The sequence below is a fragment of the Helianthus annuus genome, chromosome 16, assembly GCF_002127325.2.
Source record: "Helianthus annuus cultivar XRQ/B chromosome 16, HanXRQr2.0-SUNRISE, whole genome shotgun sequence".
Classification (NCBI taxonomy): domain Eukaryota; kingdom Viridiplantae; phylum Streptophyta; class Magnoliopsida; order Asterales; family Asteraceae; genus Helianthus; species Helianthus annuus.
The window spans coordinates 172,169,735-172,197,180 of NC_035448.2; the positions used below are offsets into that span (position 1 = coordinate 172,169,735).

The 27,446-nt window shown below is 34.9% G+C and overlaps 1 protein-coding gene, 1 non-coding gene and 1 pseudogene across 29 annotated transcripts; 2 read left to right on the plus strand and 1 right to left on the minus strand.

Annotated features, from left to right (window-relative positions):
• Positions 1–6,502: 6,502 nt before the first annotated feature.
• On the minus strand, positions 6,503–7,649 carry LOC110910426 (annotated as a pseudogene).
• Positions 7,650–7,965: 316 nt separating this feature from the next.
• On the plus strand, positions 7,966–15,118 carry LOC110912549 (probable LRR receptor-like serine/threonine-protein kinase At1g63430). Of its 28 annotated transcripts, none has more exons than XR_004883007.1 (19): positions 7,974–8,293; positions 8,516–8,580; positions 9,246–9,505; positions 9,959–10,081; positions 10,180–10,297; positions 10,388–10,485; positions 10,568–10,747; positions 10,820–10,913; positions 10,986–11,017; positions 11,432–11,609; positions 11,699–11,776; positions 11,943–12,116; positions 12,201–12,235; positions 13,112–13,265; positions 13,524–13,614; positions 13,916–14,010; positions 14,224–14,404; positions 14,550–14,682; positions 14,832–15,118. XR_004883007.1 is itself a non-coding variant. In XM_035984898.1 (6 exons), the coding sequence occupies exons 4-6, from the start codon at positions 14,309–14,311 to the stop codon at positions 15,014–15,016; spliced, it is 414 nt and encodes a 137-aa protein (XP_035840791.1). In that variant the 5' UTR covers positions 12,635–13,265; positions 13,524–13,614; positions 13,916–14,010; positions 14,224–14,308; the 3' UTR covers positions 15,017–15,118. The 28 variants fall into 28 exon arrangements, 1 of the variants encoding a protein (XP_035840791.1); XR_004883004.1 differs by having other exon boundaries at positions 11,466–11,609; XR_004882999.1 differs by having other exon boundaries at positions 7,971–8,293; positions 10,986–11,609.
• An 11,918-nt stretch (positions 15,119–27,036) lies between these two features.
• Positions 27,037–27,108, plus strand: TRNAC-GCA. Its single transcript has one exon. It is a non-coding gene; the product is annotated as a tRNA-Cys (tRNA).
• The last annotated feature ends 338 nt before the right edge of the window (positions 27,109–27,446 follow it).

Genomic DNA, 27,446 nt, shown 5'->3' on the forward strand with positions numbered 1-27,446 from the left:
GTCTCTCTACTCTCTCTCTCTCTCTCTCTAAGACAACCACCACAACTCATCTGTCGTTGACCATCAGCTACCACCATCGTCTTCACCATTTTTTTGTTATTTTGCTGTCTCTCTCTCTCTCTCATCGTGACTTGGTAAACTGCAAGAAACTTCCTCTTTCTCTCAACTTCAACATCATCTCCCAACATTACGTTTAATCTAATCTTCATCATCGTAGTCTTCACACATCTAATCTTCTTGTACGTTTTATTATTTTATTAGTTATATTTCACTTTCTCTGTTCAAACTCGTTTGATTTTCATCTGTACACCCAATTTGACTTGGGTGTTGTTGATTTTGGGTCTTTTGTTTGTGGATTGGATTATACGAAACAGGCATCCAATTGTAAGTCTTTATGTTGTTTGTTTGACCAAGAACTTAACCAACATCCACACACCCACTTGCAGACCCATTAAAAACAACCAAACATAAAAACCTTAAAACATACAAATTAAACAATCAAAGATTAGTCAATGACCCCCTTCTTCAGTAACCAAACCCCCTTCAGTCAATGACCGAAAACTCTCTACTCAACAAGTCAACAACTCTCTAAGACTCCACCGAATCAAACCCCCTTCTTCAGTAACCAAACCCACGGCAACCCCCAACCCCTTCTTCAGTAACCAAACCCCCTTCTTCAGTAACCAAGCCCACGACACCTCTCTCTCTCTCTCTCTCTCTCTCTCTCTCTCTCTCTCTCTAAACGCAGTGGCACGCGCGGGAACGAGACGGATCGACATGAAAAAGATGTTTGTATGTGTGTATGATGGATGATGATCTATGATTTTGTTAGTTTGTAGGGGATCGAGATAATGGATGGATGATGATGATCTGTGATTTTGTTAGTGTCTTAGGAGATTAAGGGTGATTTCGTAAGAAGAAGGGGGCTTGATTCGGCGGTGGAGGTCATGGGGTGGTGGTGGCTGTAGAGGTCTGGTGTGTAGTGGGGAGTTTTAGAGAGAGGTAAGTTAAGAGAGAGAGAGAGAGAGAGAGAGATGAGTTTAGAGAGAGAATGGAGAGATCAGTTTTTTATATTTTTTATTTATATGTTTTTTTTACAAAATAGTCCTTGAATATTAGTTATTTACACACTAGTCCCTAGAAAGATAAAATGACAAGAATACCGTGCAAGATTTTGAAAAAAAAAATAAACTGGGTTAGGCTCAAAGGACATACCGTGCAAGATTTTGAAACATTAAGGACAAAACTCATCAATTTTAAAGTTAAAGGACAACGCCTGAAATTTGGGAACATAAAGGACAAAACTTGTAATTTACTCCTTTTATTTTTTATTTGGAATATTGGATTTTAATAATCTCAACTATTCGTCTTTGGCCGCCAACTGTCCCAACTTCAAAAATAACCACTGGCAGTCCCAACTATTGACATATTGGCCACCAATGGACCCTGACTAACAGAACCCTAACGCCGTTAGTCTCCAATCTCCGGAAAATCGTTTTTGTCCAAAAAAAAAAGGTGTCTAAAGGTCCGATCTAAGGTTACAAAGAGGTTTGGGACGAAAATGTTGAGTATTCCAGCCAAAAAGTTGAGTCTTTCGGCGAAAAAGAGCTTTCTGCCGGAAAAGGAGTTTTCCGACGACTTTAATAATTGGGTCTTTTACTAGAAAAAGGTTCCCAATGGTCCATAATAAGGTTACAAAGATGTTTGGGAAAAAATGTTGAGTTTTCCGGCCAAAAAACGTTTTTCGACGACTAGAGACTAACGGTGTTAGGGTTCTGTTAGTCAGGGTCCATTGGAGGCCAATATGTTAAAAGTTAGGACTACCAGTGGTTATTTTTAAAGTTGAGACTGTTGACGGCCAACGGCAAATAGTTGAGATTATTAAATTCGAATATTCCTTTTTATTTTGTGACAAATGACCGTTGGGCAGAAGTGTGACAATTATTTTAATTAGGCACGGGTTAGTTATGCAAGACATGAATGAAGGACGTCGCCTTTGGGCAGAAGTGAGACGTCCATGTATGTAATGAATAAATAACATAGCTTTTAGTTATACTTGAAACGATAAAGTAGATGTAGCACATCACCTTCGGGCATAAGCGAAACATCAAGAGCTCATTCAAGTTAAGCTATTTAGTTTTGTCAAAATTTAATGTATATAAGTATTTATAAAACCATTTAAGTTAATCGGTAAGAGTTCTCGATAAGAGTTCGTGGCATTTGAGTTTTAGAGTGAACACTAATTCTCGAGAAAGTAAGGGTTCTCGAGAAAATAAGGTGTTCTTCAAGATTAGGGGAAAATGAGGGTTTACGGGAAAAATAGTTCTCGAGAAAAAGTGAGTTCTCGAGAAAAGATGAGTTTTCAAGAAAAGATGAGTTCTCGAGAAAAGGTTAGTTCTTGATGTTTAGTATTCTCGATAGTTCTAGTTTTCGAGTTAAGTCAGATCTCTAGTTTTCTTGAGTTCTCCGGTCCTCATGAGACCTCGATTTTTCTTATGAGGTCTCAAGTTGGTGAGAGATCTTGAGTTTTATGATATTTCGAGTCCTTTTTATTAGATCTCGAGCTTTTATGAGATTTCGAGTTTTATGTTGAGTTCTCCAGAAATAATGAACTCGCGAATTCAAACCCAAGAATATAAATCATCAACTTTAAACCAGTAAAATTTAATCCGTTTATATAAACTTTATATAAACTGATAATTCAAATACATAAAGGATAACTTATAAGATTTGGATCAAATCTTTTAGTGATTAAGAGTTTATCGAGTTTTTTGTAAGTTATATATGTTTCCTAATTTAATGGGATTCAAATCTTTTGGAGATTTACCTAAATCTTTTAGTTTATCTAAGATTTAAAAATTATATCCCTAAATAATTATTAATAGATTTTTAGTCTTGATTTGAACCAAAATATATTATAATTTTCGATAATTATGATGAACATGAACAACACCATCAAAAATTTTAACAATTAAAACACCTAAATTACTGGAATTAAATCTGTTAAACTCATATATATATAAAAGAGATTTTGGATTTTAAAATCTCGAAATTAAGGAGATCATTGGTTCTTTAATCATGATATACCATTTAATCAAGAAAAACGTTGTAACACCCCGACCGCATATACAATCCGCGGCAGAATCGTCGGAGAGTTACGTTACAGATTGCTCATAAAACCTGGTACTAAAGTTTTATTATATTGATTATATTGTTTTACAGTGTGAGGATCAAATAGGAAGTTTATTTGGCTAGGTAGGATAGGAAGCAATATGATTATGACATGTGACAAAATTTAAATTAAAGAGTAAGGGTATTTTAGTCAATTTTATCCAATCTTCTTCTTCTCTCTGTAACTTCAAAACCCACCATATTCAACCTTTTCTTCACTTTCTATCTCAATAATCACTACATTATAGTGCGATTTTCGTCACCAATCAATGACTCAAACACCGAATCAACGTGTTCTTCAACTTTTTTGAAGAAACCCAGTTTAATTTCATACAATATCTCATTTTTTTCCTGTGATTTTGAAGCGAATCACTCGATTCGTTCGATTCGATCGCTGATAATTGTTTCTAACATTCAAATTTCGTCAATCGGTGAAGAAATCCGAAGAAATCGGATTGGATCTATGTAAGACATTTTTGAATTGCATTTTTACGATCTGGGTTTTTGAATTAAGTTATTGCGTTTTACAAAGTAATCTTGGCGGGGGTCCGGGGGCAGCGCCCTGGGAGCAGGGTCCAAGGGGTGGCAGCCCCTGGCTGGGTCCAAAGGGCAGAGCCCCTGGCTAGGGTCGAGCTTTCTTGAATTTTTTTTTATTAAATTGCTTTCACAAAACTGCATCAGAAAATATAATTTAATTTTCTGGAAATTCACAGACAATTCGTAAACACTTTTTGATCTCCTACTTCCTGGTTCAGACAACTCACAGACAAAACATACACTGGTTCAAATGCGTCTTAGAAAAGCACATTTTGAAGTGGTTTTAGTTCATTGCGTTTTAGAGAGAACACTTTCTTTTGTGTTTTTAAGCCATTGCGTTTTAGAAAAAAAGACATTTTTATGTGTTTTTTGGTCGATTGCGTTTTAGAAAAACACATTTTGAAGTGTTTTTAATCCATTGTGTTTTAGGTAAAACACATTTTTATGTGTTTTCAATCTATTGCGTTTTAGAAAGAACAATTTCTTTTGTGTTTTTATGTCATTGCGTTTTAGAAATAAGACATTTTTAAGTGTTTTCTGGCCATTGCGTTTTAGAAATAAGACATTTCTTTGTGTCTTTGGTGCATTGCGTTTTAGATAAAACTCATTTTTATGTGTTTTCAGTTCATTGTGTTTTAGAAAGTACACTTTCTTTTGTGTTTTTAGGCCATTGCGTTTTAGAAATAAGACATTTCTTTGTGTTTTCTAGTCATTGCATTTAAAAAAAAGTCATTTTTATGTGTTTTTAGGCTATTGCGTTTTAGAAATAAGACATTTCTTTGTGTTTTTTGTGCATTGCGTTTTAAAAAAAGACATTTCTTTGTGTTTTTTGTGCATTGCGTTTAAAAAAAAGTCGTTTTTTACGTTTTTTGTCCATTGCGTTTTACGCAACTGGGTTTTCAAAAATATAGCAATAGTATACTCTTTTAAAGATAAAAAAACGCTCGTTTTTTTTGTGCAATTTTTATAAAAAAATAATGTCGTATGAAAAAATCATTAACGTTTAAAAAATGGGGGGAATTGGAGGAGAGAGAAACTCTTGTCCTGGATTGACTAAAATGCCCTTATACAAACTCACGCGCCTCTTTTTTTATCTTCAATTTCACTCGTTTAATCTTAGCCCTTGATTAAATCAATTGATGGTCAAGATTACTTTCTAGCCTTTCTAGCCAAAAAAATTTCATATTATATCCTAACCTTGTTTTACAAACACAAAGGAATACAAGTAATTGTTTTTAGATTTGGAAGTAATCTAAGGTCCGAGTGCATTTCTATGTGTAGCAATGTAGCATACTTGAAATGTCGATACCTGAAACATATTTGAAAATAAACGTTCAACAATAAAATACATTGAATTTCATAATACTAATGCCATAAAAGATTTAACAGGCCAGTTAATAAAAACACACATTTCAATTTTTGGAGATTTAACTTTGTTACTTTGCTTTTGAATATGAAAAGATTACTTCAGGAGTTGCGTTGAACTTTTTGTCCTACCGGATTCAAGTCTTTTTTAAACGCTACTTCATTACTTGCTTATTAAAGTTTTATAAATTTATTTATTTGACGAGTTTTGTCAAGGCATTTCATTACTAGCTTATTAAAGCTTTAATTTAATAATTCACCTGTTGAATTTAGCAAATCTCTCAAAAAGCAAACCAAAGAGTAAATTGCCATTTTAGTCCCTGAGTTTTGTTCAAATTTGTCATTTTAGTCCAAATAGTTTTTTTTTTTGCCTCTGGGTCCCTGACTTTTCCCTTTTGTTGCCATTTTGATCACATACACTAACTTCATCCAAAAACTCCATCTTTAACCAGGGGTATTTTGGGGATTTTCATTTTAAATGTTTTCAATTGCCATTTTGATCCAATTCCAAAAATTCTAAAAATTCTAAAAAATTCTAAAAAATCCAAAAAATCCGTTTCGGCGCGAACCGTTTCGAGCTGAACGGTCTCGACGCGAACCGTTTCGACCCGAACCATTTTGAGCTGAACCAATTCGACCCGTACCGTTTCGACCCGAACCGTTTCGACCCGTACCGTTTCGAGCTGAACCGTTTCGACGCGAACCGTTTCGAGCTGAACCGTTTCGAGCCGAACCGTTTCGAGCCGAACCGTTTCGACCCGTACTGTTTCGACCCGAACCGTTTCGAGCTGAATCGTTTCGACGCGAACCGTGCCTCGAAACGGTACGGGTCGAAACGGTTCAGCTCGAAACGGTACGGGTCGAAACGGTTCAGCTCGAAACGGTACGGGTCGAAACGGTTCAGCTCGAAACGGTACGGGTCGAAACGGTTCAGCTCGAAACGGTTCGCGTCGAAACGGTTCAGCTCGAAACGGTACGGGTCGAAACGGTTCGCGTCGAAACGGTTCGCGTCGAAACGGTTCAGCTCGAAACGGTTCAGCTCGAAACGTTTATGATTTTTTAGAATTTTTGTTATTTTTTAGAATTTTTTGGAATTTTTTGATTTTTTAGAATTTTTTTGATTTTTTGGAATTGGATCAAAATGGCAATGGAAAACATTTAAAATGAAAATCCCTAAAATACTCCTGGTTAAAGATGGAGTTTTTGGATGGAGTTAGTGTATGTGATCAAAATGGCAACAAAAGGGAAAAGTCAGGGACCCAGAGGCAAAAAAAAAAACTATTTGGACTAAAATAGCAAATTGAACAAAACTCAGGGACTAAAATGGCAATTTACTCCAAACCAAAGCAAAGAAACTATCTTTATTGATAGAAATGCAATATTACACAACAATATAGTTTAAATCTGAAACACATTCAACACAGCAACATAGTTTAAATTTGTAACACATACAATACGACAACATAGTTAAATATGGAAGAAAGAACATCACATAATGATAGATGGAAGGTATATATCCATTCAATGAGAGACATATCCCTCACTTATTTAAAACCATAAACTTCTAGTGTAGAGTAGAGCCAACTGTGTATCTTGAGCCTTTCACTTTAGAACTAAGCCAGTGTGACTCAGTTTCTCATATTGATCAGTTTGTCAATCTTTTCATTCATCTCATCCGTGAAATGGTTCTCCCAATCTCCAACCTTACCCTTCCTGAAGTAGAGTCAGTTTTCAGACACAAGAGCGCGAGCGCTCTCACCATTTTGAATACCACTTTTGTTTACTTCTAACTTGCTCAAATTCTCAAAACTACACATTTTTATAATTCTTTCTATCACACCTTCTTTCTCTTCTTGGGTAGTAAAGGGATACCCAATGAACTCCGCAAGTCTCTTCACGTTGCTTGTAGGATCCTTTATCATATCTTCATATTTCAACAAAAGAGTTATATCGGGCCTCTCCAAGCTTGCTTTCGCAAATCCTAAGAGATGATCCCAATATGGTCCAAACACACTAATACCCCGACAAAACTCATCAAATGCCTCCTCAAATGGGGCATCTTCTATGGGTACTTTATGTATTCCGCACAAGAAATGGTAATAAGAAACTATGACATCTTTTATATTCCGATATATGTAAACTATCTTGCAGTTTGAAGCTCGGATTGATTCTGGCAATAAGTTGTAAGGAAGGTGTGTGGCTATGGGTGTGATACATGAGTTGTCGATGTGGCGGTTTTGTTCACTATTTTTCTGAAAGGAGGGAATGAGGTTACGAGGGAGGTTTGTGAGCAAAGGAGTGTTGGATTCATGGAAGTTTTGTCGGGTTATGATGGCAAAAGCAATGGCCTTTAGCCATGTTGTGCCGCTTTTGGGATGACTGCATAGAAACACATCACTTGGTTGAGGCTTGAAGGTTTGTTGTGCTGAAATTATTCCTTGGAGCAACTTTGGATGGCACCATATGCCTTGATAGTTGTACATGATTTCCCTGCCTTTCACCCAACTATGAGTGTATTGAGGAAATGTTTTGATCATCTCTTCAATGTCTCTAATTTGGGTTTTGGTGGTCTCCATGATTGCTATTTTCCATGTTATTGTGGTATTAAATAGAAACACCCAATGTGATATACATGCACACGGGTGTCTTCTTTTGATTCTTTTTTCAGTTACTTCAATAATTCACAAAATTATGGTTGTGTTATTGCGTTCTTTTCGACATGTTCTTTTCAACATATCGTGTAAATAAAATTTTTCATTTTGTAATATATATATTTCGTGTTGAACACGCGGGGATATATCCACTATCTATCTCTTATACTAAAGCAAAATAATGTTGACCATTTGACCATGTGATGTGGCATATGTGATTAGGCAGATAATTGTAATTTGGGCGCCAATGACCTATTCTCTCAATTCTCCTTCAACTTCATTTGGGAAAACCGCTCATTTGTTCTTCATATGGAAACCCCAATCAATTATGTCAATTAGTTCAAAATCTTCTACAATATGTTTCCCTTATTATCACTTATGAACCCTAGAGGAAGGAATATAAACCAGTTCTTCGAGGATTCCTGATTCAGTCCAATGGAATGATGGATTTTGACAAACACATATTGTTTGATACATCGTCTTTTCGATTTCAACAACATTCCAAACCCTAGATCTCTGCCATTCTCATCTGTGGCGATCTCATCTATGGCTTTTAATCGTGTAATCCGGTACGTTAGTAGTCTTTTCGATCTGTAACCTCAAACTCAATATGGATGTCTATCATGTCTTTTCCTGAATCGTTAATCTGGTATGTTAGACGATCTTTATTTAGGGTTCTATGCAAACTAGATGTGTGTTTACATGTTTTTAATCTGATTTGCTTTTTCGCTCAAGGAGGAGGTTATGATATTTGTTAAAAATTGAAGTAATGTTTTGGTATTTTGATGCAGATTTGTTATAGCATCAATTGTTGCATCATGATCGAGCAGCAGTAACTGTCAACAACAGGCAAAGAGTAAGTACCCGGAATTGGGTTTTTTTTTGTTTTTATTATCTTCAGTTCATACTTCGCCTTTCAGCTACAACCTGTTACCTCCATTTAATCTTATGTGAATCGTTTTCTTGTGTACTACATGTTTTTAGGTTAGTAAGAAGATTAGAGTTTTCTTGATTGAAGTTTAGCTTCGGATAGATGGGTTCTATTTCACAATATAAATATTTTCTTTGTTGAGTAAAAAGAAAAAAAATTGAAATCTTTATCTTTTGTTACTGTAATCATGTTTAATTAAATATTTATATTGTGATGTGTGTTTCTTAGTCCAGGGATGTGTTTGAAATTGGTACTATAATCATGTTTGATTAAATAAAGTGACATTTAGATGTCCTTTCTTGGATTTTATCTATGTTGGTTCAGTTTGTTAGTTTTGTTAATCGTCTTATATTTGTTAACCCCCCGTCATTTGCAACTTTTTTACTCCTATGCTCATATTGATTTCTTATCCAACTAGCTTCCCGTAGTGCAATGTTTTGAGTTGATGAAACTGATAATTTTGCACCATATACATATACATATTAAATTTTTGTTTGATACCTAATTTAAATTTTTGTTAAAGTTTGTTACATTTCTGGTTTCCCTTTCGTTAGCACATAAAACTGTTTTAGAGTAACTTTCCATTGAAGGGACGAAGGTGTTGTAGTGCTCTGGCGGTGGAGGCGGTGCTGGCGCGGAGGTTTACGGGGTCCGGTACTCCGGAGTGGCCATGGATGAAGCAGTTAATGGATGGTCGAAGACTGACACGGTAGATATGGTTCAACGAAGGCATGCAGCGGGCCGTCACGCGACCTGCATAACGGGCGAAGCATCAACCGCGAGTGGCGATGTGATTTGAGTTAAAACTTTTGAGAATTCGTGTCTGGAGTAAATTCGTTGATTTTCAAAGGTATATGCTTCATCTGTATATCATACATTTTGAATGTTAACAACTTTATTTTTATTTTACTAAAAATTTCAGTTTTGGTTCGGTTGGGGTTTAAAATTGAAACTAGGTTTACACTTTTTTTATCCGAATTAACCGGAACCAATTGGTTTACACGACCAACAATTTTATTGTTTTATATTCATTTTAAAATTACGGTTTCGTCCTTAATTTAAAATAAAATTACATTTTTCCTCCAGCTCAAAATAAAATTATATTTTTATCCTATATGAAAGGATAGCGGTGATCGGGAGTTACAATACTTAAAACGAGGCAGGGTTCTACTATTATTATGAGTGGAAAAATTAGAATTATAGAAAGAGCAACATTTTTATATTGTATATAAAGAGATCTTCAATGACTTGTGAGATATTCACATAGGGCTGAACTCACATGTTAAATTATATCATAAATTAGGATGGCAAACCAATTGGTATGCATCGACGGGCGGCTAAAGTTAATTTTGTGGAGATACGATCATATTGGCATGTTTTTAGAAGTTTTGACAGGATGTGGAGTTTCTTTATATTGTGCTTACAGGTAACATATCTTATATTTGATAGTTGATACTGCTATAATTTATGTTCATACTAAAAATTATCATAACTGGTCGGTTTCTTTTTTATATTTATTTTTAGGCTATGATTATTGTTGCTTGGAATGGTGATGGAAACCCTACCTCAATATTTGAATCAGATGTGTTTAAAAAAGTATTGAGTGTTTTTATAACTGCTTTAATATTGAAGCTTGGTCAAGGTATGTTGATCACTAATAGTTTAATTTCTCTACATCTTATTATCACTTACTTCAACTCAGGAAAAGAATATTAAATTATTTGTTTTGTAGTTGTTTTGGATGTGGTGCTAAATTGGAAAGTAAGACAATGCATGCCATTTTATGCCAAGCTAAGATACCTTTTGAAGGTCGTATCAGCTGCAGCTTGGGTTGTAATCTTACCAGTTACTTATGCTTATACATCAAAAGATCCTGGATATTAAACTATATGTATGTTCTAACTTGATGCAGAGGGAGAAAAAACACAATGACCAGAGACAAAAAGGCAGTGGTGAAGTCGCTTGGGATGGTAGTAGTGGTGGTGTTAAAGTTTCGTCGTTTTGATATGGCGATAGTGGCCAGGGATCAGGTTGCGATTTTGACTTATTGGGGGATTTCAAGATCTTAAATTACCGGAAAGGATGGTACTAAGTAAGTGGGCGTGGAACTGTTTTAGGTTAATAGTTTAACAGATTATTTTGAGATGCATGTTTTGTTTTTCAGTTTCAATCATTCAAATCTGCAATCAAATTGAGGTTGCGATTTTGACTTATTGGGGGATTTCAAGATCTTAAATTACCGGAAAGGATGGTACTAAGTAAGTGGGCGTGGAACTGTTTTAGGTTAATAGTTTAACAGATTATTTTGAGATGCATGTTTTGTTTTTCAGTTTCAATCATTCAAATCTGCAATCAAATTGAGGTTAGTATATACCATGCTTTATTTATTAGAGTTCAATTCACTGGAGTTTTTTTTTTTTTTTTACTTTGGCAACATTAGTCCGGGTCAACTCTTGTAGATTAACTTATGTTAAAATGATTATTGGGAGAAAATGTTAACAAGAAATGTAGGAAGAGGGCTTCTTAGTGCCATGTTGATTCTTGCTGTTATAAGTTGGTTTCATGACGTGCCTCTTTTTGGTTCCGTATTAACATCAGTCTATATAGGGAATCTAAAAAAGCTGATTATTTTGTCAAATTAAAGTTTGTTCGTTTAAATTGTTCATACCAAATATCTTGAAAGTTTTAGAAATTATTGATCCTTTGAATTCTGAAAACAAAAATCTTTACCTGATTGTCAGTAAGTTTATGCTTCAAAGCCAACTGCTCCTTGTAGGTAAAGAGATAACGTATTTAATTGAATTGCATAGGAGATTTTGGGAGATTGTGGTTGTGCTGGTATCCAAACACAAGACGTTGTAAGCAATCTGTTTGGCTCAACTTTTGTCTACGCTGCAAGCTTCCATTGGCTGGATGGTTTACGCTTCTGGTTTTTCGAGTTATGCTGCATTTTGGTATGTTGTTTAAAGATTTATGACATTAGGATTCAAGATTTTGGGTAATTTGTTTACGGATGTTGAGAAAATTAGATTGATTTTTTTAGGTTGTTGCAGTGAGACAGCTTTGCAACAGCCATTGGAGATCTCTGCAGTAGCCAAAGCATTCTGTGAGTGTGGTGAAGGTTGGTCTTGTGTTTATCTTATCTTCTTTTGGATTTGGGAAAGGGTAATAGTTAAATTTTTAATCTTGATGATGAATTGTTGAATTATTATTATTTTTTTGATTCATGGGATTTTTGGATTTGAGAAAGGGTTAATAGTTAAATTTGCATTCTCTTTGATCTGTAGGTCTTTTGTGTGGGACTTTGGTGTCTAGATGAGAACTGGTATTATAGCCTGTTCACCCTCTTTATGCTATTTATGTTTGAGTCAACAATGGCCAAAAAGTCGGTTAAAAACTTTATCAGAGCTAAGACGTGTTAGAGTAGATAACTAGATGCTAATGGTCTATCGTTGTGGCAAGTAAGTAATTTATACTATTCTTTGTTGTCAACATTGCGTTCATGTTCGTAAATCGTTGACTTATTTTGACCTTTTCCATTACAGGTGGACGAAGATAGCAGGAACTGATCTTTTGCCTGGTGATGTTTTGTCAGTCGGTCGCTGTTGGGTCTAAAACGTGTAGTCCAATGTTATCAACGAATCAAGTCAACAAAGTCAACGCCAACAAGTCAAAGACAACGCGTATGTCGACATGAGAAGATCGAAGAATGATATGGCGCATGGAAGTTCGAGATATGACAGTTTTATTGCTTTGGATAATTAAATATATTTTGTTTAGACAAAATATATTTATTAGCTCATTTAATTAGTTTTCATGTTTATTACTAGTTTTGGCAAGTTATTAACCCTAGGGACTTAAATGTAAATAGCCTAAGTGTGTTTAGGCTATAAATAGAAAGTGATGATTAGGGTTTTGGTAACACACTTAGTGAGAGATTTGAGGGGCTAAATTGTATTCATCTTTTGCAAATCTTTTCATGGGTTTTAAAGATCTATAAAAAAAAGATTTGCAAAAGATGAATACAATTTAGCCCCTCAAATCTCTCACTAAGTGTGTTACCAAAACCCTAATCATCACTTTCTATTTATAGCCTAAACACACTTAGGCTATTTACATTTAAGTCCCTAGGGTTAATAACTTGCCAAAACTAGTAATAAACATGAAAACTAATTAAATGAGCTAATAAATATATTTTGTCTAAACAAAATATATTTAATTATCCGAAGCAATAAAACTGTCATATCTCGAACTTCCATGCGCCATATCATTCTTCGATCTTCTCATGTCGACATACGCGTTGTCTTTGACTTGTTGGCGTTGACTTTGTTGACTTGATTCGTTGATAACATTAGACTACACGTTTTAGACCCAACAATCTCCCCCTTAGGCTAATATTATCAACCTCTTGCATCATCTTTAGAACCGTCAACTTCATGCGTGTTGTGATCTTCAGTTTGGCAAGCTTCAGTCTCAATTTTAGACCCAACAGTCGCGCTGCTGGTCAAGATGGAGAGGAAAAATCCGTCCCCGCAGATATGCTTATTCTCGCAGGAACTGCTATTGTAAACAAGGCTATCCTTACCGGCGAGTCAATGCCCCAATGGAAGGTGACATAATTTCCAGATGTTATTTCTCTCAAATCTGCCATAATTCCTTATCTTTATCAATAATCGCACAATATTATACTCATGAATGGTCAGTATAAAAGTGAATATATGATTCCATATCTACATCTACTGACTTTTTGATTTTGGGTTTGTGAGTTGAAGTGGATCCCCATTCTTGATGGATGGATTTTTGGGTTTGTTTAGATCAAACTATACTTTTTTTTACTCTATTTATAATATTAAAGTCTTGTATGGCAGGAAAATTCCAAGAGATTTGACAGAGGCGTCAGTGTCAGGTGTCGGCTTGTCTATCGTAGCTGCTCTTGCCATGATGTTTTTATTTAGAATGGTAGGGACCAGGAAAATCATCTTTTAACCTAATTTCTGTAGATTAATTCAATACACGGATAATTTTTTTTATTAATCTATTCTTGATGCATGCATATTGAGTTTTCAAGATATTTTCTTGGTAAAGAAAGAACAGCTTTTCTATCTTCTCATATATGCTATATATGCTGATATGGTGCAGTTTTTTTGGATTATCTTTTATTTCTTGTGGTGTACTTTTTTTAAAGTTTTTGGCCACGTGTAATTGCTAGGATCGTTTATTGACTTGTTTTCTGCTATTGCTTACCGTGCGTTAATTGCAGGAGCTACATAATTATTTGAGTATCAGTACCTCGAATTCTGTCATAGTCGACAGAAGTCCTGATGAGGATTACTTACGGATTGACTTTAATCTTAGGTATGCTGTTTGATTACTTTTGTAGATTGTAGTCGCTATTAAACTAAAAATTTCTTTGCTGATATAAATGGGGCGAGTATGGGTAAAATTCCAATATTAAGATGAATAAATAAATTGTTTGCTGTCTCCTAGGGCACGTCATCCTGGACTGGTGGCGATAATATGAAAAAAAGTTGTGTTTTTACTTGCTTATACAACCTGCATATGTTGCAGGTGCTTCGGAGAGAGACATTGGTGATGGAGATGGACAAGCTTATTATCTGTGTTTTGACGAATCTTAAGGGAAGACACCAATTGTATGCATATGAAAGACGGGCCCAAAATTGCGGTCATATCTGTTTGCGTTGAAGAAGAGCACTGGACCGGCTATCTTGAGCTCTATTATCAGAAAGAGGTAAGTTTTAACACATAAAATAAAAAAGAGTAAAATGCCATTTTCGTCCGTGAGGTTTGGCCAATTTTGCGACTTTCGTTCAAATGTTTGTTTTTTATGAACCCTGTTGTATCATTCTTTTTGTTTAATTGTCCTGTTATTTCAGGTTGCTGATTTGGCAAGGCTAAATCATGAAAACACAAGTAAATTGCTTGGGTATTGTATAGATAGTAGCATGTTTACACGAATGTTAGTTTTTGAATATGTGTCGAACGGAACATTGTATGAGCATCTCCATTGTAAGTCTATTTTCATTCTGTTTATGTCAAAATACATGCCTTTTGACGCGGTTCGAAAACGGGCCAGGCCAGGCCGGGTGGGTGGGTTGGCCCGAAATGCGTTTTGTTTGTTTTTTTAATAAAGCGCAGTGCTTTCATTTTTATGGCAGATGAAGAGGAGTGCCACTTAAGTTGGTCAAGGAGAATGAATATTATTGTAGGCGTAGCTAAAAGTCTGAGGTATCTTCACACGGAAATCAAGCCACCATTTACTATATCTGAGCTAAACTCAAGTGCAGTGTATCTTACTGAAGATTTTTCACCAAAGGTATACTTTAGTGACACAATTGTTTGAATTTTGATGCTATGGTTATATTACATGTAAATATTTAATAAAAGTAACATAACATTTGTTTTTCTCTCTTGAAGCTTTTTGACTTTGAAAGTTGGAAAATGATTCTGACGCGATTAGAAAGTAGCGCACATTCGATTAACCTCTGAATGATAAATCATCACATGTCACATTCTTCTACCTTCTCATTGATAAAATTCTTAATGGTTTCATTAAGAGGTAGCCTCTTAATGACCATTTAGAGGCTACCAAACAGCCCCTTAGTTTTCCTGTTTAGCCACCCGTGTAACACACGGGAACTTAGACTAGTTTAATAACATTTCAAATCTTTTTTCTAAGCAGTAAGAAGACATACAATTAGTTTTTCAATAGTAAGTTTCTTTTTAAAAAGCATATAATCTATATCTATACTATATAATAAAAGTAACCACTTTTGGGACACTTGTCATCGTAGTAGACCATCTCTTATAGATAATCATAATTTTAGTTTAATCTCTTCTAATTAATTATAAACTAGGATTACGACCCGCCGCAATGCGGCGGGGATTCTTTATTTATAACTAAGTCGATCTACGACCCACACGTTATGTTAAACCTGTCAAATGGGGTAAAAATAGACGATGTAAAAACGTTCACCCACACACGTACGTTGCGTCGTGTTAACTCGCAAAATTTAGAACGAAACGTAAAAACGTTAAGCCAAAGACACAGCTGTGATGTGTTAAGTCACAAAATTTAGAACCAAGCATAGAGCGAAAAATTTGCGAAAAATGGAAACTATAAATGACCAAAGTTGAAAGTAAAAAAAGTTATGAGGATAGATTGCAAAAGATAAAAAGTTTTGGGTTAAAAGTAAAAAAACAAATAGTTTTGGGTTAAAAGTAATTTATGAAATACTTTTGGGTGAAAAGTAAAAAAAAACATTTTTTTTGAAACCCCCCAAAGCCAATGTTACGACAACAATATGCATAACAATTTTTTCTTTGAAAACCCCCAAAGCACACCCCGCGTTGCGGCGGGGCGTAAAACGGTGTTAAATAGTACTAATGTCACACAACCGTCATCGACAACCAACACTGACTAGACCTATAATATGCGTATTGTGACGAACCTGTCAAACATGGAAAAATAGAGGTAAAAACGTTGAACCACACATGCACGTTGCGTCTTATTAACTCGAAAAATTTAGAACTATACGTAAAACGAAAATTTGCGAAAGATGAAAAGTATAAGTGACAAAAATTCTGAAGTTAAATTGCAAATAATGAAAAGTTTTGGGTTAAAATTAAAAAAACAAATTATGTAGGGTTAAAATTGGAAAAGGTACAAACCTTTGGGTTAAAACTAAAAAATCAAGTTTTTTTTTTTTGAAAAACTCATAAAGCATAACTTACAACTAATAATGCACAAAAAGTTTGCAAACTTATATAGGTTTTAATAACCCTCCTACTAAATATTATTTATTTAATATCTTATACTATAGTTAATCCTCCTACTAAATATTATTAGTTTAATATCTTATGGATAATTATTATTTAGTTTAATCTTCTTCTCATTTATAATATTATTTATTTAAATTAATTATATTTGAACGTTTTGTTTAGTTTAGTATCAAATAGATTTTACGAAACTTAAAATAAAATTAACTAATATTATTTATCATTTATACATTTACAGAGTTTTAAATAAAGGGTTAAATTTATCGAGACTTCGTTAACAAAATAATCTATTTTTATCACGAAAACCAAACTTTGTATTAATATATTAAGTATTTTTATTTTCACTATACAAAATTACATTTACTCAACCCATGCAATATATGAAAAGAAATTGAAAACATCATACAGCCAACAATTCACTATTTTAGAATACTGAAAACGATTATAAAAGATAATTGAAAAGAAACGAGAGTTAATCAACAAACTAACTACTGAGGTATTTAAAGCTATAATCCCCAAATCTCTAAGCTAACAATATGTTAACTAACCTTAGACTGAAGCGTGTGGGCATGGGTTGGGTCATTAATCGTCACGTAGGACCATTAATGGATTGCTACACTATCCTCTTGCGTTAACCATCATGATTGGCATGGATTAAACCATGACAACTATGAGACTCCTTTTCTTTTTCAATATTTGTTAGGTTGTGTGTTGTGGGGCGTGGAGGGAGGGACATGGAGAAGTCACGTGTAACGCTTTGCATTTCCATATTTTCCTTAATTAAAAAGTATTGTTGTAATTCTACTTTTAGAAACTTGTAATTGTGTTGTATCCTATTTCTTTTCAACTTTTTAATCCGAGACTAGTGATCATAATGAAATTCAAGTGTTTATTCACATTTATGTTGTTCATATTAGACTTATTTACATCTTATTACTCGAAATCAATGTTTTAAACACCATTATATATGTTTATGCTTGTACATTACACAATTATACTTGTTACATCGAAAACCAACTAAAACGCACAACTTAATCGAACTTGAACCTTCGAGAGAAAAGGAAAAAAACCCTCCGTGCGAAGGGACTACCCTTCGTGAGAATGGGCCATTCGACCAATAACCAGTCGTTCCAAACACCCTTTCGCCCAAAAGACCCACTCGTTCAAAGCACACCTAAACATATAAATAAGCGTCTAGCCTCACTCATTTCACTTTCCCCAGTGTCGCCCAGACACTCTCAAACGCTTTGAAGTTCTCTCTTGCGATCAGAAGTTTTTAGTAATGATTTCATTTCATTTCCTTTCATTTCTTTTACATTTTCTTGCACCTTAGTTTCATTTCTTTGATTATTATTTTTTTTTACTTTTAATGTTCTGGTTTTAGGTTCTTTTTTCATTATGGTTATATTTAAGATAGCGTTTACGTTTCCATTTACAATTAATTTAAGGGTTAATGGATTTAAACACCCCCAACTATGGCCATTTGGCCGCTGGCACTCTCAACTTTGACTTTGGCTTACACCACTCCCAACTTAACACTTGGGTTGTTGTGTCACCCCATCGTTAAATAAACACTAACTGGGGTTAGGAAAATTAGCCTACGTGTCATATTAATCTGACGTGGCATGTATGACGTGTAATGCAAACCTGATTCATCATCTTTAAAACACCTAATACTCCCAAGCAAAAAACCATATGAAACCCTAGATGATTTAAGCAAAGAGAAATTATCGATGATTTAAGCAAAGAGAAAGTGGCTCAGATCTGTAACATGAAGATCAGACAAGAGGGACGATCACCGCCATGGCTGCAACAACGGTTGCACCGTAAGAGCAAACGAAAAACCCTTGTTGTTGCTCTCACATACCATCCGGGTTGCCCCGCCAAGATACGGGTCGATGTTGACCCCATGACTGATTACGATGCTCGGATATGAATCCGTACACAAATCATTATCATCATCGCCTTCTCATTTTCATCTTTCACCATCAAAATAACTGTATACACACATATATGATATATAACTTTGCTACACACCTTTATGGTTTGGATCCTGATTGAATCAACAAGGATTTCACACTGCAAGTGGGGGATTGATTGAATCATGGGCTCAACATCATCAGATCAGCACATAACAACACGTCATCTTCAACAGCGATTTCACACTGCAAGTGCTCTGTTTCCTAACCACAAGCGATCGAGTGAGAAAATGCTTATCAACGGCGGATTTCACCGGCGATTTCAACGGCACCACTGTTCCCATCCTCAACATCACACCACCCCCTGCGACGGCACCAATGTCCCCCTCCTCAACATCACCTGATTATCATCATAACCCCGTTTTCCCCCAAAATCAAAACCCATCGTCGTTTGTTTTCGATATCATCTCGCACAGACAGGCTTCTAGATCCAGATTAAGATTAAGCGGTGTTTGATGGTGTGGGGTAGGTGGTCGCAGTGGGTGAATGGCTGCGTAGGGTTACGGTGGTAGGGTGGATGGTGATGGTGTTAAGTGAGAGAGAGGGGTGAATATATACTGATTAAAAACACCACATCATCTAAAAAAACGCCACATCACCTAAAATTAGACACGTAGGACAACAAAACTAACCCAGTTAGTGTTTATTTAACGACGGGGTGACACAGCAACCCAAGTGTTAAGTTGGGAGTGGTGTGAGCCAAAGTAAGTTGAGAGTGCCAGCGGCCAAATGGCCGTAGTTGGGGGTGTTTAAATCCATTAACCCTTAATTTAAAACTAACCCTTCCTGCTGTCCAATTTAGATTTATTTTTGTGGTTTTCGGTCGGTGTAAAACATATGTCGATATTCTTTTGAGCACATTTCTTTTGGTTGGTATACTGAACCAAAATAGATATCAACCGAAATCCCGCAGCGTAGTGCGGGTAATCTTACTAGTATAATACAATTACCAACTTTTGTGAATAGTGATTTGACTATTTTTTTGTATTTTATCTTTTTGTATTTTGTATACTTTTAAAGTTTTACCTCTCAAATTTCAGCGTCGACGCTTACAACCCCTGAACTTTCTAAGGAGTTTGTAATTTGAGTTTTATGTGTTTATTTTTATATACATGTGGGTATACATTTAAGTTGATTTACGTTTTGACGTAAATTTTTTTTCCAGAAATGAGTCGGGTCAAAGGTAATACGTCTTCTTACTTATTTTTATGTACGTTTTCAGTTAATTTACGTTTTACTGTAACTTTTTACGAAACACCGTGGCAACGTGCACGGCAATTTACCAGTTTTAAACAATTATATTATAAAACATTTTAAGTCAAAAAACCAAATAAACGCAATATGAAAAATCAAGCCCACTTAAACTCTTAACACCAAACGAACATAACACTGTCGCCACAACTCCCTACCGCCGACTAAGACACGCCTGCTGCCGGGCCTAATAGATTGCAGCTAGACTTGGCAAACGGGTCGGGTCGGGTCATGGGTCAAAAAGGGTCTATTAAAAAAAGGGTTGTTTTGATTTGGGTCAAAACGGGTTTGGGTTGAAATGGGTTCGGGTCGGGTTGGTTAAAAAATGTTTAAAAAAAAATTGTACATCAAGGGGTAATTTTGTCGGGTTGAAACGGGTCCGGGTTGGTTCGGGTTGAGTACAGGTCAAAAGTGTACGAATATATTGTATGTTGTTCGTATTATTAGATTGGCTGCCAATGACAACTTCCATCCCAACTTCCAGCCATTACATCTAAATCTAATCGAAATTATGACTTTTTTTTTCACATTGCTGCCACTGCATCAAAATTTTAATCACCTAAATGGATAACTCAAAAGCATTTTAAACAGCATATACGACTTATACGTATCTATCAATTGTGTATTATATAGAAAGAAGTCTGCATATCAAAGAGAGTGTGCATCAGACTCGCAAGATATAGATTATGTTAACATCAATTACAGACCTCTTTAAAAATTGAATTTTTGATACATAAATCAAAATCTAACCTGTAAAAGTGAACATAGGTGTTTGGGCTGCAATCTAGGCCTGACAAAACTAACCCATCAATCTCATTTTGGGCCCTAATGGGTCATAATAACAACTTCCTGGGTTGTTTAGGGTTTAGTATTTAATTTTGATGGGTCAAAATGAGTTAAAATCAAATGATGAAAAGGCAAGATCGATATTTAGAGCGTATTACAGAATGTGGCGTTCACATATTCTAGATTGCAACCCGATACCTTTTGGTTTCTATCCAACCCGTTCATCTGACCAAAACATTTACTATCAAGTATCAATCTCAGTCATATCCATTGTGTATCATCCCAAAGTGTGAAACCAAACGTCAGCTTAATTCGTAGTAGACTAACAAAAACGTCTTTCATTTCTCCTTGCCGATATTTAGAGCGAATTACAGAATGTGGCCATAAATTCATACAAAATATGCATCAAATTATAAAATCAAATATAAGAGAAGTTCAAAACAACGAAAGTTTGGAAGAGATCGATTTCAGCTACGGGGGAGGCTCGATGGAGCATCAACAACTTCTTAGCAAACATCAACTTTTCATCTGAAATCAATCTTTTTTAAGAAAGGGGAACACGCAAGTAAATACTTTATCAAGCACAGTTCATTCTCTGAACCTTTCAAGTTTTCAAACATCACACTTCGAAGGTGCAACAACCTCGTTGTTTTGTAGTCTACCTCTGGGGAACAAATTGCAGATGTCGAGGCATTATCCTGCAACAATAACTAGTATTCAAAAGCAAAAGCAAAACCATATACAAGATTATAAAGACGAGCAGTGTGATACATACAATTTCACGTGCGACTTCAAGGGTCTGCAGATTCGGAAAGCTCCTAATCAATTCAAAAGCACATGATAACTTCATACCATTGTCTAAACATATAGCTGATAATTTAAGAACCTTGAGGCACGGAAAAACGGTAGGGAACCTCTTTTTAGCACCACATTCTCTCAGCTACAAGAAAAGTGGTCAGATAATTCATAAAGCCTTGTTGCAATATAATGATAATGCATATGCTGTAAAATAGCCATAAACTTGTACTACGATCATTTTAGATTATACGATTATGAAAAAATAAGACTATGTTTCTGTAAACCTCAAACACACAACTTAGACTTACCGTGCATTCATGAAAACCCAAATGAAGCTCTTGAAGTTTTGGAAGAGAACCCACAAGCTCAAAGATAGTACTGGAACTCATGATGCGCATATTGCCAAGATCACATAATTCCAAAGATAACATTTTAAGATTTTGATTTTTTGCAATATCAGCTACTTGTACAACTTTGCCTTCTTTAAAGTAATCATCGATGATCAAATTCTCAAGTAAGGGACACTGAGCCAAAAATTCGCAAAGTTCAAAGTCCTCTTCGAATCCCACGCACAAGTCTAAGCTCAATAGGTTTGGAAAACCATGAAAAGTAGGTGGAGGATTGAAATAACAGTAATTAAGTTTCAAATGTTTCAACTCTACACAAGAGAAAAGATGTGTAGGCAAGTTAAGTGGTGTTCGATGCCAATTCTTAAGAGTGGGGTCCTTAATTCCTTTTCACGACAAGAACAAAATCCAGCGTTTAATATGTTTAACATCCAACGAGTCGTCTATGATTAGGAGGTCCTTAATTCCTTTTCGCGACATACCATTTCCTTTGAAATGGTGCATCACTTCGAGTCTTCGACACACATATTTATTTTGCTTTGAACCAACATGAGTTAGATATTATAACTGTCATGAAAAAGTCGCATCACTTCGACAAACATAGTATTTGTTGTGAACCAACATATTTACATGCATCACAACTTTTCAAAGGGTTGCCATATGTTAAATATCGTAATGGTTCGAAGAGGCACCACCATCCATGCTTATATAAGTTCAACCGCTTCCTTGTATCATTTCAATCGATGTGGCTTTTAAATAAAAGGGACATAACCTAAGTTGGTAATTATGTATATACAACGTACCGTGCATGAATAGAGGTGATGGTTCGAATGCTATGTCTCTTAATCTATAAATGACGATATTATGTTAATATTATGTTAAGTCTTCATTTCTAACCGGCACAACTTTTAAATAAAGAGATACAAACATATATATTATTTCTAACCGACGCGACTTTTAAACGAAGGGGTACAAACTTATATATATAATTTCTAACCATCGCCACTTTTAAACAAAAAGATACAATGTGATATATTTAAAAATTGTTTGAATGGTTGTGACTTTTTGTATACCCCCGAAGGGTTGTGACTTTTTTTAAGGTTGTGATGTATAAAAGTAATTTGAAGGGTTATGACTTCTTGAAGGGGTGTGATCCAAACCTTGTGACTTTAAGTTACTTTTTGTAGTATTATATAATAGGTGGGGGCAGACTCTTAAAAATACAACATTTTACACTAAAAAGAAATTTTGGTAAAATTAACACCAAAATGGACGGGTTAAAAATAACGGGTCAGGTCAATTGAAACCACAACACCGGTAAGCACCAAAACGACAATCTATACATCAACTTACTACGCATACAACAACAAAGATTGGGGGTTTGGGGGGGGGGGGTACTAAAGGGCAATCCTATTGTGTTTACAAAAAAAATATATATCATTTGTCAATACACAACAAAGATTGTGCCCTGAGATCATGTAGATGATGCCCCATATTAACTCAAAATAAGCTATGTCTTGAAAACATAAAAATAAAATATTGACCATTCTTTGTAGTGTTGGATTGGGCTTACTAGGGCCCAGGCCCACCCTCTTAAACAAGTAAATCTACCACTGACTGTAATATGCAAAAAGTCACTCAAATGATATTAAAAATATCAACAAAAATCTAAACAAAAGCATCATGGATCAATCTATACTATATAAACCTGATTTTGGACACGTGTCATTCATTAAAGATGTCTACATTTGTAATTTCCTACCTTTTCATACTTAATATTATTATTTACCAAATTGACATTTTTTTATTTAGTTTACCCTTATCTCTTATTTTATGAAAAAAAAATATCGATTATTCTATCTCTTATTTTCATATTACATTTTTTTTAATAATCTAATCTAACTTTTCATAAAATCAAATTATTGAATAATATGAAATCATGATCCAATAAAAAGAATCTTTATGTATAAATTGACGAATTAAATTTAACTTTTAATAAAATCAAATTATTGAATAATATGAAATCATGATCCAATAAAAAGAATCTTTATGTATAAATTGACGAATTAAAGTTATAGATCCATAAAATCGTTACTTTAAGAAACAACTTTTAGACACTTTTCATCGTATCAGGGAATCTATTATAGATAATTATAATTTTAATTTAATCTTTTGTAATTAATTATAGATAATCCTCTTATTAAATATTATTTAGTTTAATATCTTATGGATAATTATTATTTAGTTTAACCTTCTTCTCATTTATAATATTATTTAGAGAAAATTACGATTTTGGCCCCTGTAGTTATATCACTTTTACCCTTTTAGCCAAAAAAGAATTTTTTAAGATTTGAGCCCTCAACGTCTTCTTTTCTAATCCTTTTGGTCTCTAATACTAACCCCATCCATTAAATGTTAGGGGCCAAAAGGTTTAAAAAAAGATGTTAGGGGCAAAAAGGTTAGAAAAAAAGACGTTGGGGTCTTAGATGTTAAAAAATTCTTAATAGAAAATTACAATTTTGGCCCCTGTAATTATATATCACTTTTACCCTTTTAACCCAAAAAATCCATTAACTGTTAGGGGCCAAAAGGGTTAAAAAAAGACGTTAGGGGCCAAAAAGGTTAGAAAAAAAGACGTTTGTGGCTTAGATGTTCAAAAAATTCTTTTTTGAGCTAAAAGGGTAAAAGTGATATAACCAAGGGCTCAGAATCGCAATTTTATTATTTGATGTATAAAATTAGATTTATTCTATTCGTACAATACACGTGGTTATTTAAGGATGTATACATTTTATTATTTATCACAGAAAATTATATTTATTCAAACCGTATAATACGCAAAATTTTAAAGATGTAATTTTTTTATTTGGTATATAAAATTACATTATTCAACCCGTGTAATAAATGGGGGTTTTTTAAAGATGTATTATTTTATTATTTGGTAAACAATATTACATTTATTCAACTCGTGTAATACACGTGGTTTTAAAGATATAACTTTTTTTATTTTGTATATAAAATTACATTTATTCGACCTGTACCATATTGTTCTTATAGATGTAACTTTTTATTATTTAATATATAAAATTATATTTGTTCAATTTGTGCAATAAAGAAGATTTTTAAAGATATATTGTTTTATTATTTAGTATATAAAACTTATTTATTCAACCCGTGTATTACACGGGGTTATAACCTAGTATAACTATATAAGTATCATTGGTCTATACGGGTGATCGCAGTCCAGTTGTTAGGTTAAACTGTTAGTAATGATATTTATCATTAAAAGCCAAAACAAAAATTGTTAGGGGTGTTCGTTTTTAGGTCAAATTGTTAGTAATGATTTTTTTATCATTCATTAAAAACCAAAAAAAAATCTTTGAAAACTAAACCAAACCAAACCAAACCAAACCGTTACAAACGTTTGGTTTCAAGGTTTTTTTCAAATACAAATAATGATTACTCAGTTAAAAAATAAGCAATGACTGTTCAACAAATGATTACATGGTATAGAGATGAGAGCTTGATATTTGATTAAGATACGGAACCCATGAAAACATGTTCCTCCTCGTCATGGAAGTTATTACTATGTTCATGAGAAGAGCGACCGATTTGGGTTTATTCCAAGGGTGTCAACTTCCTGATGACGACGGTCCGTATATTTCCCACTTGTCTTACGCGGATGACGTGCTTTTTATTGGCATGTGGTCGGAGCAAAATGTTATAGCGTTGAACCGTCTTTTGAGATGGATTAGTCTGGTTGCAGGCCTGAAAGTTAATTGTAGTAAGTGCTCCCTCTTCGGCATAGGGGTAAACGAGACGGAGGTGAACCAGTTTGCAAGTATAGTCCAGTGTCAAGTGGGTACTCTTCCATTCACACATCTGGGCATTCCTATCGGTGTAAACATGAAAAGGGCTAAATATTGGAAACCGGTTCTGGATAAATTTCAGTCCAGACTTTCTAAATGGAAAGCGAGATTCCTCTCTTTCGCCGGTCGAATGACGTTAGGTAAGGCTGTCCTTGGTAGCCTGCCGTCGTACCTTCTAGCATTATTCGCGGCTCCTAAATGCGTTATATCCAAACTTGAGAAGATCAGGAGGAGTTTCTTGTGGGGGAAAACGGATTCGGGTCATAAGCTCCGGTGGGTTCGTTGGCAACTTTTGCAGAAATCCAAAAAGGCTCGAGGAATGGGTGTTGGCAGCATTCAAGGATACAACTACGCCCATGCTTGCTAACTGGTGGTGGCGGTTCAAATCAGACCCAAACCAACTATGGGCAAAGGTGGTTTCGGCCATTCACAGCGATAATGGGTCAAACTCTACTCCGCCTTTTTTTCCCCTGAAAAGGTCGCTCCCTGGGCTGTGGAAAGATGTCGGGTTGGTGGAAGCAGCTCTAGCAAAAATTGGTATTAACATTAAGGAGAATTTAGTGGTGGCTGGGGCTGAGTGGAAATGGCGAAGCGATCCTAACGGGTCCTTTTCAGTCAAACAGGTTCGTATCAACATCGATAGAGCTAGTTCGGATAGTGGCGTTGAAATTTTTGTTTATAAATGGAACAATTGGGCTACTCCGAAAGCTAACTTCTTGTTGTGGAGGGCGATTCTTGGTAAGGTGGCGTCTAAAGTGGGTCTGACTCATAGGGGCATTTCGTTGTCCGATTGTCTTTGTCCGCGGTGTGGGCTTCATGATGAGGATCCAGATCATATATTTGTCAACTGTCTCTGGTCAAAATGTATCTGGTGGAACATCCTTGCTTGGGTTCGTATAAGGTTCCCTGCGGATTCAAACAACCTCTCTAGTCTCATTTCATACATCGATAACAACCCGGGTGGGAAAGTTTGGAGAAAAATTGTGGGCATGATTGCAATAGCGACGGTATAGAAAATTTGGAGTGCTAGGAATAAAAAAGTGTTTGAGGACATTTTTATTCCTGTTAGTAAGATTGTGGACCAGATTAAGGAGGAGACGTTTATGTGGGTGAACAACAGAGCAAATCTTAAAGCGACGAGTTGGGGTAACTGGAAGAGTTTCGATATTATCGACCTTATGTAATCTGTTTTGGTTTTTCCATTTTGTATTCAGCTTCTTGCTGGCTCTTTATATATATATATATATATATATATATATATATAAAGTGTGTTTGCCGTTCAAAAAAAAATCTTGCTAATACAGAAACTTCTAGATATGTTTCCATTTATATTCCTTCATTTACCTAGCCAATTAAGTACTTCATTTCGTGATATTTATCATACATGTCCGGTCCCGGTGTGTTAGGTTTGGTACCTTATGCATGGACGAATGTACATTTTATAGGGCGATAGATTATCACGCATTGATGGTTTGTGGCTTTGTTAAGATGCGTGATGAAATGTTCTCTATTTCTAGTAAATATATTAAATACAAATGAAATATAGACATCAACGGGTCCATAGCTCAGTGGTAGAGCAATTGACTGCAGATCAATAGGTCACCGGTTCGAACCCGGTTGGGCCCTTAATTTTTTTTTTTTGACGTATAAGCGAACCTATTTTTCACCGGTTTGGCCCTTAATTTTTTATTTTATTTTTTTTTTTGAGCTTATACCCTTTTTGTTTACTAAAATTTTTGTTACTACATAAATGATTGTAGTAAATTTGTGGTTACTAACATAGTCTTCATTTGTAGACTTTTGTGTAGTAGTAGTAGGTATGTTCAAATAAACGATACCATTCATGATTTCTAATTTGCCAAAAGATGTCATACCAATCGATAGATGACAAATTTGAAGTAAATTGTCGGTGAATTGATTTGGAAAATTGAATATTATATTCATTTTTGTAGTCATTTATTGAC

What these genes read in the sequence shown, in the direction of transcription:
- LOC110912549 (XM_035984898.1), top strand. Translation starts at nt 14,309, where the DNA reads ATGCATATGAAAGACGGGCCCAAAATTGCGGTCATATCTGTTTGCGTT. An exon ending in AGCTCTATTATCAGAAAGAG is followed by an intron (nt 14,405 to 14,549) that starts GTAAGTTTTAAC and finishes CTGTTATTTCAG; the next exon opens with GTTGCTGATTTGGCAAGGCT. An exon ending in ATTGTATGAGCATCTCCATT is followed by an intron (nt 14,683 to 14,831) that starts GTAAGTCTATTT and finishes TTTTTATGGCAG; the next exon opens with ATGAAGAGGAGTGCCACTTA.